Source organism: Balaenoptera borealis (genome assembly GCF_965194805.1).
Source record: "Balaenoptera borealis genome assembly, chromosome: 6".
NCBI lineage: Eukaryota > Metazoa > Chordata > Mammalia > Artiodactyla > Balaenopteridae > Balaenoptera > Balaenoptera borealis.
In genome coordinates, this window is record NC_138863.1 from 54,521,976 (window position 1) to 54,545,293 (window position 23,318).

Sequence of the window (23,318 nt, forward strand, 5' to 3'; positions counted from 1 at the left end):
TAAGTATTTCACATATGACTAGTTTTCCTTTATGGTTGTAGGCGATGGCCTAAATTCTGAATAATAAACAAAAGAGAGGATGCAAATGTTACTGAAAAATAACGATCTCTAGTAACTTGAGTGGTCCACCAGTTTTTATTGTCATTAAGTGTTTTGTACTTGGAGAAGGACATACACGGTCTGTAAATGATTACTTATATAAATGAGGTAAAGATTTAAATCTCTGGTAAGTCCTGCTTTTCAGAACTAAGTCACCCCCCTGGAAAAAGTGTTGGATAATTCATCAAGATGAGGAAGACAAATAATTATAAATTCTGGATTTTCTTTCTCTTTCAAGAATAATAAGGTTTTCCATATTATCTGAGACTTACAACTGGCCTGCAAAAAAGTTTAAGTAAACACAGGAATACCAAACAACATTTTCAATCCTGAAATTCCCATTTTGGCCAATTCATTAGTCATTGTGAGAGATTACTTTTAATAACTCAGGTTTATATTTCTACAAGACAACTAGCTAAGCTTACACATAGAATTTCACCATACTTACCAGAATTTTCATCATTGACTTAGGGACCCAATATATAGCTATAGGTCATCCTCTGTGTACACAGGTCAGAATTGGGTGCCCAAAGTGTTATGGCCATGAAACATTACAAAATGAGGACAAGTTCCTACCCCTTGAAAGGCTTGCAGAAGCAATAATGTTTACTACCTATTGGCCATCTATTATGTGCCAGTCATCGTACTAGCATTAGGTATTTAATCCTTACATCAAGGATATATTCACATTTACCAGATGATTAAACAAGTTCAGTAGTGGCTTTTGCCCAAGTTCCACAATAGCTTATGTCACTATGTATCACTGCCACTCTAATTTATTTAAAGAGGTAGGATTAATATTCAAAATATATCCATTGCCAGATAATATCAATATATGAAAAACTATATACAAGGTGCTGACAGATGGTTCATGCAAGAGTTACCAGCCCAAGAGATGAGAATATTATTTGGATCTCAAAGCAAGTGACAGGTAAGGATTGGGAGTCAAAATGACATTCCAGATCAGAGAATGGGTTAGCAAAGCTGTTGAGACAAGTGTAAGCAAGATACACATAGGCACATGAAGAACACTGCCAGGAGATATTGAGATGAGGCAAAACTTGTATGGAGGATAAGGGCTTGCGCTGAAAGGCAGGACATGTTGGGCTATGCAGTTAGATTTGATTGTGGCCAAGAGTGGGTTCTTAAAGTAGGGGAAAGTTTGCTAAAAATGGAGTTTGAGAAAGGTTGCCTTTAAAACAATATACAGGGTGAACTTGAATGGAAAAAGCACTGGAGTTAAGAGATGTCTATGGAGACATTGGAACTTGGATTAGAGTTCTGAGAGTGAGAGTAAAGAGACTCAAATTTAAAAGTCCTTGTTTCTCAAATAAACAACCTAACCTTACACCTAAAGCAATAAGAGAAAGAAGAACAAAAAACCCTGAAAGTTAGCAGAAGGAAAGAAATCATAAAGATCAGATCAGAAATAAATGAAAAAAAAATGAAGGAAACAATAGCAAAGATCAATAAAACTAAAAGCTGGTTCTTTGAGAAGATAAACAAAATTGATAAACCATTAGCCAGCCTCATCAAGAAAAAAAGGGAGAAGACTCAAGTCAACAGAATTGGAAATGAAAAAGGAGAAGTAACAAATGACACTGCAGAAATACAAAGGATCATGAGCGATTACTACAAGCAACTATATGCCAATAAAATGGACAACATGGAAGACATGGACAAATTCTTAGAAATGCACAACCTTCCGAGACTGAACCTGGAAGAAATAGAAAATATAAACAGACCAGTCACAAGCACTGAAATTGAGACTGTGATTAAAAATCTTCCAACAAACAAAAGCCCAGGAGCAGATGGCTTCACAGGCAAATTCTATCAAACATTTAGAGAAGAGCTAACACCTATCTTTCTCAAACTCTTCCAAAATATAGCAGATGGAAGAACACTCCCAAACTCATTCTACGAGGCCACCATCACCCTGATACCAAAACTAGACAAAGCTGTCACAAAGAAAGAAAACTACAGGCCAATATCACTGATGAACATAGATGCAAAAATCCTCAACAAAATACTAGCAAACAGAATCCAACAGCACATTAAAAGGATCATACACCATGATCAAGTGGGGTTTATCCCAGGAATGCAAGGATTCTTCAATAAATGCAAGTCAATCAATGTGATACACCGTATTAACAAATTGAAGGATAAAAATCATGTGATATCTCAATAGACACAGAAAAAGCTTTTGAAAAACTTCAACACCCATTTATGATAAAAATCCTCCAGAAAGTAGGCATAGAGGGAACTTACCTCAACATAATAAAGGCCATATATGACAAACCCACAGCCAACATTGTTCTCAATAGTGAAAAACTGAAACCATTTCCTCTAAGATCTGGAACAAGACAAGGTTGTCCACTCTCACCACTATTATTCAACATAGTTTTGGAAGTTTTAGCCACAGCAATCAGAGAAGAAAAAGAAATAAAAAGAATCCAAATCAGAAAGGAAGAAGTAAAGCTGTCACTGTTTGCAGATGACATGATACTACACTTAGAGAATCCTAAAGATGCTACCAGAAAACTACTAGAGCTAATCAATGAATTTGGTAAAGTAACAGGATACAAAATTAATGCACAGAAATCTCTTACATTCCTATACACTAATGATGAAAAATCTGAAGGAGAAATTAAGGAAACACTCGCATTTACCATTGCAACAAAAAGAATAAAATACCTAGGAATAAACCTACCTAAGGAGACAAAAGACCTGTATACAGAAAACTATAAGACACTGATGGAATAAATTAAAGATGATACAAACAGATGGAGAGATATACCATGTTCTTGGATTGGAAGAATCAACACTGTGAAAATGACTCTACTACCCAAAGCAATCTACAGATTCAGTGCAATCCCTATCAAACTACCAAAGGCATTTTTCACAGAACTAGAACAAAAAATTTCACAATTTGTATGGAAACACTAAAGACCCCGAATAGCCAAAGCAATCTTGAGAAAGAAAAATGGAGCTGGAGGAATCAGGCTCCCTGACTTCAGACTATATTACAAAGCTAGAGTAATCAAGACAGTTTGGTACTGGCACAAAAACAGAAATATAGATCAATGGAACAGGATAGAAAGCCCAGAGATAAACCCACACACATATGGTCACCTTATCTTTGATAAAGGAGGCAAGACTATACAATGGAGAAAAGACAGCCTCTTCAATAAGTGGTGCTGGGAAAACTGGACAGCTACATGTAAAAGAATGAAATTAGAACTCTTCCTAACACCATACACAAAAATAAACTCAAAATGGATTAAAGCCCTAAATGTAAGGCCAGACACTATAAAACTCTTCGAGGAAAACATAGGCAGAACACTCTATGACATAAATCACAGCAAGATCCTTTTTGACCCACCTCCTAGAGTAATGGAAAGAAAAACAAAAATAAACAAATGGGACCTAATGAAACTTAAAATCTTTTGCACAACAAAGAAAACCATAAACAAGATGAAAAGACAACCCTCAGAATGGGAGAAAATATTTGCAATTGAAGCAACTGACAAAGGATTGATCTGCAAAATTTACAAGCAGCTCATGTAGCTCAATATCAAAAAAACAAACAACCCAATTTAGGCAGAAGACCTAAACAGACGTTTCTCCAAAGAAGATACACAGATTGCCAACAAACACACGAAAGGATGCTCAACATCACTAATCATTAGAGAAATGCAAATCAAAACTGCAATGAGGTATCACCTCACACTGGTCAGAATGGCCATCATGAAAAAGTCTAGAAACAATCAATGCTGGAGAGGGTGTGGAGAAAAGGGAACCCTCTTGCACTGTTGGTGGGAATGTAAATTGATACAGCCACTATGGAGAACAGTATGGAGGTTCCTTAAAAAACTAAAAATAGAACTACCATGTGACCCAGCAATCCCACTACTGGGCATATACCCTGAGAAAACGATAATTCAAAAAGAGTCATGTACCACAATGTTCATTGCAGCTCTATTTACAATAGCCAGGACATGGAAGCAACCTAAGTGTCCATCATCGGATGAATGGATAAAGAAGATGTGGCACATATATTCAATGGAATATTACTCAGCCATAAAAAGAAACGAAGTTGAGTTATTTCTAGTGAGGTGGTTGGACCTAGCGTCTGTCATACAGAATGAAGTAAGTCAGAAAGAGAAAAACAAATACTGTATGCTAGCACATATATATGGAATCTAAAAAAAAAAAAAGAAAAAAGGTTCTGAAGAACCTAGGGGCAGGACAGGAATAAAGACGCAGATGTAGAGAATGGACTTGAGGACACGGGAAGGAGAAAGGTAAGCTGGGATGAAGTGAGAGAGTGGCATGGACATATACACCCTACCAAATGTAAAATAGATAGCTAGTGGGAAGCAGCCGCATAGCACAGGGAGATCAGCTCCATGCTTTGTGACCACCTAGAGGGGTGGGTTAGGGAGGGTGGGAGGGAGACGCGAGAGGGAGGAGATATGGGGGTATATGTATATGTATAGCTGATTCACTTTGTTATAAAGCAGAAACTAACACACCATTGTAAAGCAATTATACTCCAATAAAGATGTTAAAATAAATAAATAAATAAATAAAAGTCCTTGTTTTGGCAGGTAGCACAGTATGTTATGTATAATAGAAATATATTTTTTATGAATTAAACTTATAAGTTGTAAAGGAGATATTATAGAATCAGATCATTTATTTTATGTAGAGAGTGAGGGAAAAGTCCATGATAATCCCAAACCTTAAAGCCTGTCAGATAAGAAAAGTAGATGTCCTCCTGATGTTATTACGTAATTGCCAAAGGAGTGCCATTTTAATTGGAATTTTCTTGCTATTTGACAGGTTGGAGGTTACTGGTATCACTTACTAGAGTAGTTTCAGGGGAGCAATGATGCTGGACACCAAGTTGTGGTTGTTTAATGAATGAACAAATGTAAAGAGAAGAATCAGAGATAGCAAGAGTAGGCCATTCTCCAACAAATTTGACTGAAGTAAGAAGGTGATGCTGATTGAGAGAGATGATTTCGTTACAGTGGGAGAGACCAGTGTTAGGGGAGATGAGCAGCCTTCACTTAAGTAGTGGAGTGTGAGAATTAGTGAAGAGTTTGTCTGCTATGAATCTGAATTTCCATGAGATACAGTGGTGAAGTTTGGAAGGAAAGGAATCAGGGAGAGGGTTATAAAGAGGATAGATGATCAGAGGGTCTTTCACAAGTGACCAAGGGCAAGAGGAATGGGAGGCAGTTCTCAGATTACACATGGTCCCAGTAGAAGTAGTCTTAGAAATGGTATCCTGGGTGGAGAAGTCTGAGACGGTGACTTCATGTTCCACGGTTCTCAGTCTGAGGACTGTTTCCAGGCCCAGAACTGAGACAGTTCAGGAAGCCGGTGAGAGGGAATGACGTGAAAATGAATAGTCTCCACATGGGACAGTTAGAGGTAGGCAGGCCTACGTAGGTGGTTCTCATCCTGACTGGCATAAGAATCTTTAAAAAAACAAAACAAAACACATGGCTCATATATCCAGGCCCCAAAGCCCAAGTCAAGGGAATGCTGGGACACCTGTACATTTTTAAAAGATTTTGCAATGATTCTCATGCACAGTAAAGAATAAGAAACTCTGGCCCAAACCAGAAGAAACAACTACCATCAAACAACCACATTAAAAGGTTTGAACAGAGGTGCCATCAATGGAATTGGAAAAGGGCCATGGAAGGTTAGAGGCAAAAATAATCAGGGTCTCATCACAAAATTTGGGCAAAAGGAAATTTCAAGACAGTTTTGGAGAGTGTTGGAAGCAGCAGCGTGTTTGAGGAATGTGCCGTGAGATTTGACAGTGAGGAAGTTATTATTGCTCTCTGAAACCTGTCTGGAATCCTCCCCGTTTATGCTATTGACAACATTCTCCTCTGAGGCCCCTCTGCAACTTGTAGCCTACCTACCTCTCCTGTATTATCTGTTTCATGGAAAACCGTCTATGTTTCATTTTTGTCTTCTTCATTAGACTGTTGAACGTGTTTCCCCTTAGGACCTATAGCACTGTGCGTAGATTAGATATTCAACAAATTGTGTTTGTAGAATGAGTGAATGAATGAATACATGTATCCATTACATAATTTCAGGAACCATTCACCTCTGTGTATTAAAAAAAGAAACGTGTAAAAAAGGACTGTGGTAAAGAAAATAGTGATGATTTAATGGTATTCACATACCGTGCTCTTCTTCCTCACAACAGTTCTGAGGGTTTTAAGAAGACTCAGTTATTAATGTACAGAACATTTGGGCTCTTAAGAGAACAGGGTGGAACTGATAAATTATTCATACTTTTAGTTTTTCTGATTTGTGTCATTATTCTTCTTTTAACTGAGCTGGGGGATGAGTTTCCGAGTGAATTATTGATGTCCTTGCTTTAGAATGCTAAGTCCCCCTCCTCTGGGAAGCATTCCCTGGGCTCCAGCCCCACCTTGGGCCCATCTCTCTCCACTTGTTTCCACTGGGCTTCTCAATCAGCACCTCTTTATATAAGTATAGTCTCATACTCTATTATGGTACCTGTTCAAGTGTGGCCTATATAAATGTGTTGAAAGTGTGGTTTATGAGTATTTACACCAGAATCATCTTGGTACCTGCTAAAAGGAGCTACCTAGAGCCCTACGTGATAAGACACTGGATAGGGAAAGGGAAAGCCACAATTGCCACCTGCAGGTCTAATGGGCACTTCCTCATCAGTTAGTGTCACTTTTAACATCGGTTTGCTTAGTTTTTCTACATGCATATATATTTCTCCTAAGAGTATAAGCTTCCTTCTGGGCAGAGATTGTGTCAGCATATATTAAGTTATTATCTAGATCATTTTTGTCTAAATTCGTTGTAGAGTTTTGAAGCCTAAATTATGACATACGTATAAGCATGATACCGGGGACTTTTATTGAGTACTTACTATGTATCAACCACTTTAGAATATTTAATATTTAACATCAAGTATTAATAAATATTTTAAAACTATTAATTTGTTTAATCCTTAAAATAATCACGAGGGGTAAATTTTATGAGAGGCAATATACCTTGCAGGTGAGCATGTAAGCTCTGCCTGCCTAGACGTGAATCCCAGGGTTGCTGCGAAGATGTGTAACTCTGGGAAAGTTTCTTGCCCTCTCTCTGTCTGTTTCTTCACCTGTAAAATGGGATAATAATAGTGCCTACCTAATAAGGTGTGTGTGAGGATTCAATGAGTTAAAACATTTAAAGACTTTAGAACAGAGCTTCACAACATAGTAAGTGTTGAATGATTGTCAGCTACTATTATTTTTAATCCCCATTTTACAAATGAGGAGACTAATGAACACACAAGCCATTTGCCATACAGCTGGGAAGCAGTGGAGCTGGGACTCCAGCTGCCGTGGTGTGCCTCTGTGCCGTGTCTGTACCCAGCATGCATGCCTTGGCCATCAGCTGGAGTATGAAATCCCACTCATTCGAGAGTTGGAAGGCTGTGACTTCTCAACTGACTGAAAAGGACCACTCTGTAATTTCTTATCAATGTTACAGCCGTGGATCTTAGAGGATTTGCAGGAGTCTAGTTGTGTAGCACCATGATGGCTCTGCTCTGCTGGACTGGCCTCCCTGTCTGCTGTGTTCCTGGCTCTGTACTTGGCATTGCAGGGTGGGGAGGCACAAAAGAAACGGAAGAGACATCTTTGGCCTCTAGAAATTTATAGTATGTAATAACATGGGGAAATGACCCTAGGAGAACCATGAAGCAGTGAAATCACAACATCAAGGCACTGGATGATTAGTTAGGTCCCCAGATGAAAATTGATGATAGTGAAAGTACAATAGGCAAGTTCAGGTGAAAAGAGAAATTGATTTAGCTGGAGTAGTTTCATGGAGAAGGTAGAATTTAAGGTCAAACTTGAAATATGGGGCTGTGGGAGTATTGGGTGTGAGAAGTTTTGTTTCTGGGGCAGGGAAGAGAGCTAACTTTTTAAGACAGAAGTAGCTGTCTCTTTCCTCTACTTTGGCTTCATCCTGTGAACAAATGTTAGTTTAGTACTCGTATTTATTTATCCTTCTGTTTGGTACAAAAACTTCCCAATGTCCTAGCTTTCATCAAGTCTTAGGGAATGTGTCATTCTCTTTGTTGTTATTTTGCTTTTTTTATTCAAGCATGGTAGAGTTCAAGTTCTCCAGTAAAACACACAATGACATTCTTGATAAGCCTCCAGGACTCTGTTTTTTCAGTTACATAAAAAGCTACAGATCTGAGGGGAAGGTAGTGAAATCTAAACAAATCCAAGGATACAGACACATCCCTCAAACAACAGAAACCACTGCTAATAATCTAATCCATGCACCTGTAGATTATTTCTAATTATATTATTTATGTCATTTCACAGAGCAGACATGGAAGAGTCATTTATATGCAAATACCCAAGAAGGAAAAGTTAAGAAAATTCATTTATGAAAAATAATGTTGTAGAGCTCTTTGGGTACATTTTATTTTTTTTATTTGTTTTTTTTTTTAACTTGACTTTTCTTTGCTACATTTATTTGTTGAGACAAACGTCTTGTTCTTAGCCTTTTTTTAATGGCTCTGTTAAATATAACGAACACAGTACACTGCACATACTTAATGAACACAATTTAAGTTCTGAAATATGCATATACCCATGGACCTGCCAACAAAATCAAGAAAAGGAACATATCCATCACTTGCAAGTGTTTTTATGCCTCATTCATAAAGCCTCTTTGGGTACATTTTAAATCCGTTTTAAAATACCATATTTTATTGGGTCTGTACAAAAGAAATCTTTGTACAAAAATTTTTTCGCAGTAAATTGAGGAAAAGAAAATATCTGATTCTGTTTACATTTAATTATAAAGGGAATAAGTTGTAACTATGAAAGGGAAAGGTGGTTCTGGCATTTCCTTTATGAGCAGATTTTCTGCTAAAATGGATGTTTTATGGGCCTTTAGTAACATGGCTCTGGTTTGAAAAGTGACCAAAAAAAAAAAAAAAAGACCTGCTTATTTTGTTTTTTTGAATCCACATTGACTGATTCAATACAATGTCAGAATTTTCCAAGTTAGTTTTCTTAATTTTGTCTATTTCTGTCATGGCTTATGTTACTGACATTTCCTAGCAACAATGGAACCATCTGATATTTTACTAATTTGGTTTTAGCACAGGAACCACTGAAAGGTAAAGAGTTGCCCCAAGAATTCTTAACTGAATGAGGGCCATGGCAAGCTTTCAGTGAGAGGCTATTTCCACCCTGGACAGCTGTGGCCCTCAGGGTTTTCAGCAGCCCATTAGCTGCAGCTTCTGTTTCAAACTGGAAGCCAACCAGACATCGGGTTCCGTTATGTGTGTGCCAGTCTGGGTTAAAGGCAGCCCTTACAAACAGGGCAGGGTGATAACACCATCCAATAGGCATGTGCAGTCAGGTTTTCACAGCCGGAATTAGGTATGGCATGTTCCTTTCTCGTGCATCAGAAAATATTTTAAGCCAGAAAGCCTTTTTGTTTCCATACTGTATGTATGAACTAAAACTTAAATTCAATAAGTATGGTTTACAGAGGAGGGTATATAACCTATGTTGATAGTGAAATAAAGGCGTAAACTGCCTGTGAAAGGAAGTACGTGGTTTCCAAAACATTTATGACCTTACCATTATCTTACATTTTGGCAACTGTCAGTAGTGATGATGGTGCTAACGGTTACTAACCTTATAGATGACTGCAGTCGCCAGGCACTGGGCTAAACACTTGCCATGCATCACCTCATTTTGTCATTATGACAGTATTATGAGGAAAGCACATTGCCTCTGGCAGCCACCAGTCTGTTCTCAGAGAGGTTTGATGACTTGCTCAGGGCGGGTAACTGGCTGAGCTGGGACTCCCACTCTGATTAAAATCCAGTTTGTCATGGTCTTTCCACTATGCCGTATCCTGAGGTCTCCTGGCACAAGCTGAGCACTCAGGCCTCATCCTATCTAGAAGTGTGCACTTGATTTCACAAAAAGTGCTTTATATCACAGCCAACAATGAAGATGCCTTGGTCCCCAATGGGGAAAAGTGACCTAAGTCTTGTCCTGTGCCAGCGTGGAAGATTCTGGTGTGCAGATCCTTAGGGGCCCTGGCGGAGGCAGTGTGGATTGGCCAGAGGAACACCTGGTGGGGGACGTCACATAATTCACATACAGGCTAAGGACAAAATTAGGTAAAATTAAACTTTTATATTTTAGTTCTAAAGATCCTCATATGGTTAGAGTAGCAGGACAAGATACAGCCTTGTATTGAGACACGCAAATGCTTTCTATGGAATTCTTTGGATTCTAAGTGATCATAAAAATAATAAAGTATTATTATTATTATATTGTTATAATTATAATAAAGTTATTTATTATAATGATAAAATAGCACAAAATTATTTTCTCATGTCTTATCTATTTAAATAATCTTCCCATCACTATGAGACTAAGAGCTGTACTGATATATTGAATTATATTGTTACAACATTTTAAAGTCAATGTTAATTATTATTTTTAATTAATTTATTTATTTTTGGCTGTGTTGGGTCTTCGTTGCTGTGCATGGGCTTTCTCTAGTTGTGAGCGGGGGCTTCTCTTGTGGAGCATGGGCTCTAGGCGTGCGGTCTTCAGTAGTTGTGGCACGTGGGCTCAGTAGTTGTGGCTCACGGGCTCTAGAGCGCAGGCTCAGTACTTGTGGCACACGGGCTTAGTTGCTCCGCGGCATGTGGGATCTTCCCGGACCAGGGCTTGAACCTGTGTCTCCTGCATTAGCAGGGGGATTCTTAACCACTGTGTCACCAGGGAAGTCCTAACTATTATTATTTTTTAAAAATATAATAGAACTTCATATTTTTAAAATTATTTTTGTGCTTTACAATGTCAAGTTATATACTTCAAGGCTAACAAGGCATTTTTTGTTTACTGAGAACTTACATAAGCAACAGTTAGAGTAAGTGTGTGTCTGCACTTACTTGAGTAAATGAAAGACAAGATCAAATGGAAAGTTAAGGAGATAAAAAGATGTTTTGGTGTGATTATTACAATTCTCATGATCAGGATCTGAGACTGTGAGTATCTTTTCATCTTTTGCCATAAGTTATTGCATATACATGCTAAAGCAATAGATCTACTGTCTCACTTGTCTCATTCAGCAGATTTTGACTGAATACATTACGTATGCAAACACTGATCTAAGCTCTTGGGATTTATCAGTGGACAAAACAGACGAAAATCATTGCCCTCCTGAAACTTACAATCTAGAGGAGGACTGATAACATACAAGTAACATTAAAAAATAAATATGGAGCAACAATATAGACCCAGATGCCCAGAAGAGTCCTAGTATATGCTTACTGTCATTGAATTCCATCCAGTTTTACATATTTACAAGATTTTATTTTCTTTATTTTATTTTTATGTATTTTTAATTTTAACCATTTTTAGAAATAATTTTAGACTCACAGGAAGTTGCAAACTTAGTTCAGAAAGGACCTGGGTATCCTTCACCCAGTTTCCTCCACTGGTTATAACATACTCAATTATAGTATAGTACAAACCAGGAACTTGATATTGATACAATGTATTTGCATAGTACTGTATCATTTTATCACATGTGTAGATTTAGTGTAACCACTTCTGCAATCAAAGAATTCCTTTATCACAAGCTCTCCCTCTGCTACCTCTTTATACTCATTTGTATCTCTTCCCAGGCACAACCCCTAAACCCTGGCAACCACAAATCTGTCTTCCATCACTATAATTTCATTATTCAAGAATGTTATTTATATAAATGGAAGCATACAGTTCTGACTCTTTGCACTTGGTCTTTTTCACACATCATAAAGCCCTTGAGATTCATCCAAGTTGTATGTAACATAGCTCATCCTTTCTTTTGCTAGGTAGCATTCGATGGTATGAATGTACCAGTTTGTTTAATCATTTACCCATTCAGGCACATATTAGCTGTGTCCAGGTTTGGGGTATTACAAATAAAGCTTCTATGAACATTCATGTACAGTCTTTTCTGTGGACAGAAGTTTTCAGTTCTCTGGGATAAATACTGGGTCTTATGGTAATTTTATGTTTATTTTTATATAAAAGTACCAGACTGTTTTGCAGAGTGGCTGTACCATGTTATATTCTTACCAGCAATGTTGAGGGATTCAGTTTTCCTGCATCCTCACCAGCATTTAGTATTGCATTACTTTTTTTTTTTTTTAAAGAAATTCACATTCTTTTATTTATTTATTTATGGCCGTGTTGGGTCTTCATTTCTGTGCGAGGGCTTTCTCTAGTTATGGCAAGCGGGGACCGCTCTTCATCGCGGTGCGCGGGTCTCTCACTATCGCAGCCTCTCTTGTTGCGGAGCACAGGCTCCAGACGCGCAGGCTCAGTAGTTGTGGCTGACGGGCCTAGTTGCTCCGCGGCATGTGGGATCTTCCCAGATCAGGGCTCGAACCCGTGTCCCCTGCATTGGCAGGCAGATTCTCAACCACTGCACCACCAGGGAAACCCCTGCATTACTTTTCTTTTCTTTTTTTTTTTTTTTTAATAAATTTATTTATTTATTTATTTATTTTTGGCTGTGTTGGCTCTTCGTTTCTGTGCGAGGGCTTTCTCCAGTTGCGGCGAGCGGGGGCCACTCTTCATCGCGGTGCGCGGGCCTCTCACTGTCGCCGCCTCTCCCATTGCGGAGCACAGGCTCCAGACGTGCAGGCTCAGTAGTTGTGGCTCACGGGCCTAGGTGCTCCGTGGCATGTGGGATCCTCCCGGACTGGGGCACGAACCCATTTCCCCTGCATTGGCAGGCGATTCTCAACCACTGTGCCACCAGGGAAGCCCTACTTTTCTATTTTACTTCTTCTGTTGAGTGTGTTGAAGTTATTAAAGTGTAGTCTCCTACTGTAGAATAATCATTTTACTTTTGATATAAAGCAAGGTGTGAAGAAAGAAAATAGAGAAAGAAAATATGTAATAGTTTTGAGTAGCTTTGCCTACCTGAACACTGCTAAAAGCATTATGTAGTTAAATTAGAATTACTGACACAGGACAAAGTGTGGTATTGAGTAATCGAAGTATACAGTAGTGAGGCCTCAGTGTTGATAGGTCTTTATAATGAATGCATCTCTCTCACCATTAATGCTCTGCATATATGAAAATAAGGCTGTAAGAGTCATTTATTTTTCTAAATAGGAAGGTACCTCACTCATCAGTGGTGTAGATCATGAATATATTTTATCAGTTCCTGAAGTCTCTAGGAAGACACACACCAAGATGATAGAAATATTTGGGATATGTATTACGTTTCTGGATTTGTATTAAGTACTGGGATCCAAGGAGACTTTAATCTTAAAATGGCAAGTAGATAGAGCCATGTAAACTGTGTAGCGTTGGCTCAGTAGACACAGTAGTATTTTTGAATCACCAAATAATAGTTAACACTGACAAACCACAAGGTTCTGAACTTGGAGCTGTGGGAGGCTAAAGAAAGTGGGGCATGGTCTGGCTTTTGGGATTTATAATGTAATGGAAACTGCATTTTTTTAAAAATTGGTTTTAAGGAATTATTATCTGAAAGAAAATTTTAATGACCTTTCTTCTCAGGATATTAATTTTATTTTATTATTTATTTATTTATTTATTTTTACTTTACGGAATCACTGGAAGTTTACTTTGTAGTTATACGTTCTTGAAAAAAATTTTTCTCTCAGTAACCATTGTACCTCAGCATGCAATAGTGGTTGGCCATCACCAGCTTTCATCTGATCACGTAATAAAGAAAATAATATCAAATGTCATGCATTAGCCTTTATAAATCTATGATCTTCATTATGTCACTAAGCACACTGTTTAGCACAGTTGTAGTTTCTTTTCCACAGTAAGACTTTCTTGATGAAGGAAGCGTGATGTTGATTTTCATTCCAGCAAAGCTCCTTAGTATGAGTCCAGGATATTTTCTTGTCGTTTCAGTTGTCCCATCAGAACATAGACCCCCACAAAACTTAAACTTCAAAATATATTTGTTGACAATGCAATCCAATTTAATTTTCTACATTTCAGAGCTAGTTGTGTTTATCAACAATAAAGCAGAAAAAAGGAATTCTTCCTTCATATCACCATATTTACATTGCATGTATAGTAAAAAAAATTTATCATGTTAGCAATATCTGTGCAATAATCAAGTTTCAATAAGCCTATTTTCTAGCTTTATTTGTTCTCTGAATTGGCTTTCTGCATCATAAGCCAGTACCTGACTATGGCGAATGGTGGTGTCATTGGAAAGTACCTGACCTACCTTCTTTACTGCAGATTCATCAGCATTTGTAAGCAAACATCCTTCACTAACGTCTCAATGACTGTTTCAGTATCTTACTCTTCTAAACACAAAGGGCTACTTTATAAGAAGCCCATGAATCACTAAAATGGTACATGGAACATCTAATTCTGTTGGCTTTTTAATTCAAAACTTTTTCAGAATATGAATTTTGAGGCACTGATTTTACTATTTTTTTGCTATTTACCTTTTGCGGTAGCTTCAACTTGAACAAATTGAAAAAAAGAAATATTGTACTGTCCTATAGAAAGTCCGTGCTCTCATCTGATTTATAATCGACAGAATTTACAACTTGCTCTTTCACGATTGTACTATAGAGTGAAATGTAACATGCAAATTAGAAAGGTGAAAATAAAGTGACAAAGGAATCCAGGCGAAGGAGGAATTGCTTTTGGCTGGGGTGAATAGAAAGGTTTCGCGGAAGAGGCAGCATTGGAATTGGGATGTGAAGGCTAAGAGGTTGTGGATAGGCAGAAATGAAAGTGTAAAGTATTCTAAAAAGAACAAGAACAAAGTAAGCTAAAAAGAACAGCAAAAGCCAGAACAAATCTGTGATGTTTTGTGCAGGAGACTGACAAAAGTAATGAACTTAACAATCTACTATTCTCAAAAGTTTCCAAAAATTTCACTCTTTGCTTTTAAGTATCCTAAATTAATTGCTTTCACTTTAGTGGTAAAACTGAGGTGTTTTTTTTTTTTTTTTTTACTATGAACCAGAAACTGTTACCTGTATCGTGCAGTGTGTGTTACAGATAGACTCTGCAGTGTCAGGAAAACATATGCAGGATACGCCACCTATATATGCTCTTTTAGAAAATTGCTATTCAGGGGACTATTTAATGCTCCACTGAAGAGAAAATCCATAATCCTTTTTGTGTGTTGCATGGCAGTTGAGGTGGTATAATGTCCATAAAATATGCTATACTTAAAACCAGCGATTTCAAAGCTACACTTAAAAAGAGTGCATTTTTCAGGTATCTCAAAATAGCCTTGGTTTCCTATTCTTTTAGAACCCAAAGGGAAAGTAGTGCCTTTTAGCACCTCTTTAAATAACCAGCTTTATGATGTTGGCCAGAGTGTCTTTTTCTCAGATCCAATTCCAAAATACTTTCCTGAGTTTTAACGACTAAACAAGTGGGAGAGGAAAACTTAAATTAAGCTGGTCTTGACCGAGTCCTGAGGCAAGCTATTTTTCATGGATTGCTCATCTTAGAAGTTCCATATCTCATTGTCAATACAAAGCCTACTTACACTGTCAACTGGGCATTCCATTTTGTTCTGTTTAACAACTAGCTTTTTTTAAAAAAAAAAAAAAACTAAGCAAAACCAAAACATGTTATTACTGCTACTGTCAGTTAATCTAAGTGTTGTATTTGGTGACTGCCCTGAGGCTTCTTTAACCTGAGAATGGATTTTTTATATCTGAGAATATGTTTTTTTTTTTCAAAGTAAGGACAAGAAATGGATTTTTTTTCTTTATAGTTTGAAAAATTGAAGTGGTTTTTTTTTTTTTTTTTTGCACTTCAGATAGTGTCTAACTAATTTTTCTCTGTGATATTTTGTGTAACCCACCTGCCACTTTTTTCCAATTTAAGGAAGGCACCAAGGTGAAGGGAGGGCCTTATTATGCTCTAAAGCAAGTAACAGGGAATGAGGGTGTAAAGAAGGGCTCAGAGAAGACTCATGAGGTGAGGGCCCAGGTGTTTTTTACCCCCCAGGAACACCCTGATAGGGCAACTTTCTCCCAAATTAAGACGTAAGTAGAAACTGGAAGCTCATTTGTAGGATTGGTCCTCCAGTTTACAAGGGAATAATGTGTCTCCTTAGCACAGCTAACACTGTAAAAAGATAGAACTACAGTCATTATTATTATTATTATTATTATTTTTTGGAAAGGTCAACTATTATTTCGATACAAATCAAGAAAGTAATATGTGGGGAAAGTTGGACTAATAGGTCACTGGTAGGCACTTATTTTTGTTGTAAGTATTAATTAAGTTCAAAATGTCTGATAAAATTAAAAGTTTGATAATTGTAACTTAGAAGTATTTCTGCTGTGTGAAAATTGAAATTCCAAATGAATAGACAGCTACATTTTTATGGGTGTGCAAAATCTTCCTCAGCCCCCACTAAAAAAAAAAAAAAAAGAATTCTCAAAGCACCGGGCCCGACATAGGGAATACGTTTTGTCCTGAAGTTTTGCCTGGGGGACAGTTTATCCCAACTTCACCATTTCTTGCACCTTCTACCCTGTAGAAACAGTCTCAGCAGCTTAGAAAGTCCAGCCTCCTCTGCTCCTGATCCTCCACCACAATCCCAACCACCCCCTCCCCCCCCCGCCGCCTCCAACCTCAGCTGGAATTCAAGCTATTTTCCACAAGGTAAAATTTAACTCATGCATCAAAAGAGATCAAGATATTAATGTGCTATTCCTTTCACTCACTGATTCATTCAGTAGTTAATGAAAGCAGGTATGAGATGTGGGCAATAAAAGATGAGTATGATGCTTCCCATACTCCAGAAACTTACACAAAGGTAGGCCATTTGGGGTAGTTAACTTTTCATCTTGAAAAATTTCAATCCTACAGAGATCCTTCACCTAGATTTACTAATTGTTAACATTCTTCCATTAACATTGCAGTTCTCTTTCTCTCTCTCTCTGTCTCTCTCTCTCTCTCTCTCTCTCTCTCTCTCGCTCTCGCTCTCGCTCTCACCTTTTCTTTTTTTGGGAGAGGGAGGGGACTATTTAAAGTTAAGTTTCAGACATCAAAAGATGGACATTTAAGCAAGTTAAGTCCAGTAAGTTTAGAGAGGCTTCAGCAGAAACCTGTATAAAATATAGTTACAGGGAAAAAGGAGAGTATAGGAAGGAATCAGGGCATTCTTCATAAGATTATTTTCTAGGTATAAAGGGTGTGGGCAGACAGCTGAGCAATAGGAAGAGCACATACCAAGCAAGGCCCCAGAGCTGAGCCGGTGTGGAGCCTTAGGAGAGCAGTAAGCAATTGTGCATCACTGGGCTACAGGCAGGGGAGAAGGGAATTGAGAAAAAGATCCTGAGACAAATAGGGATGGACAGGCAGGCAGTGGCCAGATCATGGGGGGCCAGGTATGCCACGGAGAGGAGATTTCTCTTTATCTTATGGCTGATGAATAATCACTGCTATATTTTAGGTAGAGAATGACCTTTGCCTAAAGTTAAAAGAACTACTATCAAGGAGAAATTATCAGGTGCCCTGATAAGTCCGGTGACAGAAGTATTTTGGGAACTGGTGGGTTTTTAAAAGCCCTAATACTGACCCATGAATAGCTGTCCTATTTTCCATCCTCAGAAGAATGGATATGTGGAAAAGTGCTTCCAAAACATGGTTGTTCATCATACTCAAGGGGGAGTTTTTTTTAAGAAACATAGTTCCCCATTTTTTCACTCCAAATCTATTGAGTCAGATTCCTCTGAAGCAGGGCCTGGGAACCTGCACTTTCCCAAATCTCCCCCAGGTGGCGCTTGTGCAGCCAGTTCACTGCCTGAGGTTTGGGAGCATTGAGCAGTAGAGGGAGGGTAGGGAGGATTCAGCTGCAGGGGTGGTTGCAAAGGGCTTAGAACTGGTTCATGCCCAGGACAACCCTACCAAACGCTATGGGAATATATACATCACACCAGCCTGCATTGTTAGGACACCATGTCATGTGTCTCTCTGTGACCTTGGAAAATGTCTCAAAGTCAGGCCCATAGTAGGGGCTCCACAAATATCTGATGAATGAGCATTGCTCAACCCTAATGTTAGCAAAGGAGATGGCTAGCAGTATGTTATGTAACTTTGGCCAAAACACTAAAAATACCAATTTATTAACATCAATGACATAGATAACCTAAAGCCCAGATGTTTACTCAGACTTTTCAGCAACTGTTAATTTTTTTAAAATCAAGACTCAGCCATTTTGATAAAATACCTGCTCTGAAGAAGATAACAGAATACAGAAGATGACGTCAGTCACTTTGTGCATACTGCCACACTGAGATGTTATGGGCTAAGCTAAGAAAATGTATTCCCTGGGACTCCTTCTGAATCAGTTATCATTACTGTGTGATTGTGACAGATAAGCTAAGTGATGACAGGTGAAGGTAATAAATGGTAGTCAATCCAGACATATTTTAAGTAGTGGAGACAGGAGAAATCATTCAACACTGAACTTGACAGTGATCCCATGATGTTTATTTCAAAAGTGTTTTGAAATAAGTGTTATGAAATATTTTATCATTTTACTTGCTAAAAGGAGGGATAGTATTACTGCACAGTTATTAGTTAACGTTTCATTATAGATGTCAAAACCAAGATTCTTGTTAGACCTTAAAAATTTAAGTCTTTTATTTCTGATCCTCAACTATCTAAAGCAAAACAGTTTTATTTAGACATTGTGGATGTGGGGAGGGGCTGAATGGGCAGTCAGAAAGGGGGTGCTGGGGAAAATAACTAATCTTCAGGGACTGACACTTCACTCTGTTCAAAAGCCATATTCCAGAGTAACATGTTTTTTAAAGTGGTTAAATAATGATGTTTATCATATACAGTTCTTTTGCTAACCCTCAGTTCAAAGACAGAGGTGATTTTAGTTTGTTTCATGTATTCATTAAGTAGGTTCAGTTTGGAGAAGCCGTGAGAAATGTGAACTAAATCTCTGAATGTGTTTATTTGTGTAGGTAGGAGGATCGGGCACGGCTGCATCAGGAACACAGTAATGTTCAAGGCTTTGTCTCTCCATCTCTTGGAGGAGCTTTCACACATGGCTGGTAGGATGGCCAGTCAGCTACTTCAGGCTCACATTCTACCAACTTAGTAACTCTGGTGAAAGGTCTTTTTAGATAGCTCCCACAGAAAGGACTCTGGAGGAATAGGCCTTTCCAGGCTTGGAACATCTTCCATCCATGAATCACATTTTCGTCCTTGCATCTATCGACCAATTCATAACTGGGGTGGGTAACTCCTGTGAGCTAGCCCTATGTCGTTGCCTTCCCTTGTCAGTGGGTGAGGAAGCAGGGTTGCCCCTTCCTAAAGTCACATATCATGGGTTTCTCACATGAAAGAAGGGTACTATTGACAGAGAAGAAAAGGGCTATTCTATTGGCAAAAAGAAAAAAAACCAACAAGCCTGCCATAGCAACTTAATTTTCTCATTAGTGTTTGTGTGTCTAAGAAAGGAAGAAAAAGTAAAGTCTTCAATAGCAAAAACAAATTATGTCCTATCAAGAGAGAAAAAATACATTTCTTCAATAGTATGAACAATGGTTTTATTTTTGTATTTCAATAAGAACTTGGATATCAGAAGCCTCTTACCAACACCAACTTTAATATTAACCCCTTTGTATGAAATGTGGTAGAAAACAAAGTTGAACATTTTGCATACAAAGTTTCTAGATTTCAGCTGCTTCTTGTACCTTGCAAGTGGTAGGTACTCAATAAAGTTGAGTGAATTAATGGATTATTGTATCACAAAACCATGGAATTCGATGGGACCTTAAAAGTCATCTAGTTAATCTCTTAGATGGTTGTGGAGATCCCTTACAATATCCTGGAGAGTGGACATTGAATACTATTTGAACAATTTCATATGAAAATCCCCACTGTTTTCCTCTCAGGGTGGTTTTTTGCTGTATATTAACATCTTATAAAGTATTTAGAAGCTGATAACATTGAACAAAGGTGCATTCACATTGTTTAATTTCTTTTCTTTTTCTCTCTCCACCCATGCCCCATGCATGTAAAACACAAATAACAAGTTACAATTAAGTTACAAGTTATAATTAAGTGATATCTCAAGTAATATCACCTGCCATGAAACTCAAATGAACAAGCTGGACTTTGTTGGAAATTTGGGGAGGATTCTGGCCAAGGAATTGATTGAAGAAAGAGAGAGAAGGAGGCCACAGGGCATTATTTCAGGAACAGACCCCTCAAGGGCAGCCTTGGAGCTGTCGGAGAGGAAGGCTGCAGTAATGGTAATACTGCGTAGTTGACATCTGGGCCAGTAGCTGGGGGGCTTCCTTGTGGCTGGTGGAAGTGTATTTTCACTGGGGTTACAGAGAAGAGGGAAATGAGGTGTAGCTCATCTGGAAGATAGAAGTACAAAGTATCCCAGAGAAGTATCTTATATTAAGAAACACACACTGCATTGAAGCGGGGGTAGGGATGGGAAACAAACATCCCATTCCTCTTGTATTATTTGTTACCTCTTGTAATGAAAGTTCTTTAGAATGCTGTGTGCTGTGCTTGTTCATTGCAGTATTACTTTTTTCTTGTTATTATTTTTTCCATAGATAAATCCAACATGTAGGCAATCTCTAAATACATCCCAGTTTTGGGTTAACTTGTCTTGTTCTGCTCTTGACTTAAATAGAATACCCTAAAATATTCTCTGAATTTTTGTATGTTTGGTAATTTCAAAACTCTAAAGAAGCCAAAAGAAATTCTGTAGGTTTTAAAACTAGATTTTATGTTCTTCTTTACTTAGGATGTATTTTAAATTACCTGACAGAGAGGGCAAGTTGTGGTTTCAAGAAAACTTCAGAAAATCAGTATTCAGATGTCATCTGTAGGAAAGAAATTTCAGATGGTATCTTCATCCTGACTCTGAAATGTAATCTAATAACCAAAATGCTTGGCAGTAGAATTAGAATCAGATTGAAAGTAAACTGTAATATTTATTAATTCAAAGACTGTTATATTTATAGATAAACACAACTCACCCATCAGCAAATGGCAATTATTCTTAAAAAACTGGTCATTAGTATGGATTGTATGATGAGTTTTTTGTTTTTTTTAAATTTTTTTTAAAAATTTATTTATTATTTATTTATTATTTATTTTTGGCTGTGTTGGGTCTTCATTTCTGTGCTAGGGCTTTCTCTAGTTGCAGCAAGCAGGGGCCACTCTTCATCGCGATTCGTGGGCCTCTCACTATCGCGGCCTCTCTTGTTGTGGAGCACAGGCTCCAGACGCGCAGGCTCAGTAGTTGTGGCTCACGGGCCTAGTTGCTCCGTGGCATGTGGGATCTTCCCAGACCAGGGCTCAAACCTGTGTCCCCTGCATTGGCAGGCAGATTCTCAACCACTGTGCCACCAGGGAAGCCCGTATGATGAGTTTTGAAACAAATTTGTCAGGACAGTTATTAGCATTAGAAGAAATAGCAGGAGATCACTATAAACTTTGATTTAGAATACATTTTATATCAGCATTGGCAATGTGGTTGTGATAATGACAGAACATGTTTGCTTTCACATATGTTTACTTTGTTTTAGTGAGGCATGCCCCATAGATACATAAAAAGGAATATGTTGATATCTTCCTAGTCATTCATACAGTCCTCAGCCCATGGGAACTACAAATCCCAGAATGCATTCTTACTTAAACATGGGTATCAGAAACTAATGGACTCAATTTAATGAGACAATTGGTTTTACCATGAAGTCCAAAATGCTAACTTGAACTTTACAAAACATAGACCTTTGTCAAGTTTGCTACATTTCTACATTCAATTTTAACTAGTAAATGTTTGTACTGTCCATCTCATCTGTATGTGTCATACAATTGTTTTCATACATTAAAAAAAAATAATCATTGCACCATAGGGAACTAGTGTAAAATTTACGGACAAAATGAACAATTGAGAATTTTTCTGAAAGAACAATTCTTTCTAAAATGTATTCTAACATACTTGTTCCTTGGAGGTAGATCACTGTTATTTGGATTAACATTTAAATGTCTTATGTTTTGAAATTCTCACTGGCATGTCATGTAGCCACTTCAATCAGAAATAGCTTTTCGTTTCGTTTTCTATTAGGGGTTTGACGTCATTTTGTTCATTCCTGCAAGGACCTCAATATGTTCTCTATCCAGTGCTTTTCTCTTTTTTTTCTTTTTTACTTAATTTTTGAATTTAATTTATTTTTTTATACAGCAGGTTCTTATTAGTCATCAATTTTATACACATCAGTGTATACATGTCAATCCCAATCACCCAGTTCATCACACCGCTACCCCCATCCCCCTGCCGCTTTCCCCCCTTGGTGTCCATACGTTTGTTCTCTACATCTGTGTCTCAATTTCTGCCCTGAAAACCGGTTCATCTGAACCATTTTTCTAGGTTCCACATCTATGTGTTAATATACGATATTTCTTTTTCTCTTTCTGACTTACTTCACTCTGTTTGACAGTCTCTAGATCCGTCCACGTCTCTAAAAAAGACCCAATTTCGTTCCTTTTTATGGCTGAGTAATATTCCATTGTATATATATACCACAACCTCTTTATCCATTCGTCTGTCGATGGGCATTTAGGTTGCTTCCATGACCTGGCTATTGTAAATAGTGCTGCAGTGAACATTGGGGTGCATGTGTCTTTTTGAATTATGGTTTTCTCTGGGTATATGCCCAGTAGTGGGATTGCTGGATCGTATGGTAACTCTATTTTTAGTTTTTTAAGGAACCTCCATAGTGTTCTCCATAGTGGCTGTATCAATTTACATTCCCACTAACAGTGCAAGGAGTTCCCTTTTCTCCACACCCTCTCCAGCATTTGTTGTTTGCAGATTTTCTGATGATGCCCATTCTAACTGGTGTGAGGTGATACCTCACTGTAGTTTTGATTTGCATTTCTCTAATAATTAGTGATGTTGAGCAGCTTTTCATGTGCTTCTTGGCCATCTGTATGTCTTCTTTGGAGAAATGTCTATTTAGGTCTTCTGCCCATTTTCTGATTGGGTTGTTTGTTTTCTTAATGTTGAGCTGCATGAGCTGTTTATATATTTTGGAGATTAATCCTTTGTCCGTTGATTTATTTGCAAATATTTTCTCC

At 37.9% G+C, this 23,318-nt stretch overlaps 1 protein-coding gene and 1 long non-coding RNA gene across 12 annotated transcripts in view; one reads left to right on the forward strand and one right to left on the reverse strand.

The window, feature by feature from the left end:
- LOC309631341 overlaps positions 1–23,318 on the reverse strand; it is a 780,796-nt gene that overhangs the window by 740,986 nt on the left and 16,492 nt on the right. The window lies entirely within an intron of this gene.
- Positions 1–23,318, forward strand: part of CCDC141 (coiled-coil domain containing 141) — a 239,439-nt gene that overhangs the window by 46,247 nt on the left and 169,874 nt on the right. The window contains exon 1 of one of the 11 annotated variants that reach the window (XM_082397491.1): positions 16,841–17,004. The exons of the other annotated variants lie outside the window; for them this stretch is intronic. Within the exon in view, the coding sequence (XP_082253617.1) occupies positions 16,891–17,004 (114 nt within the window). The 5' untranslated portion in view covers positions 16,841–16,890. Of the gene's footprint in view, positions 1–16,840; positions 17,005–23,318 lie in introns of those variants that run through there. 11 annotated transcript variants of the gene reach the window in all.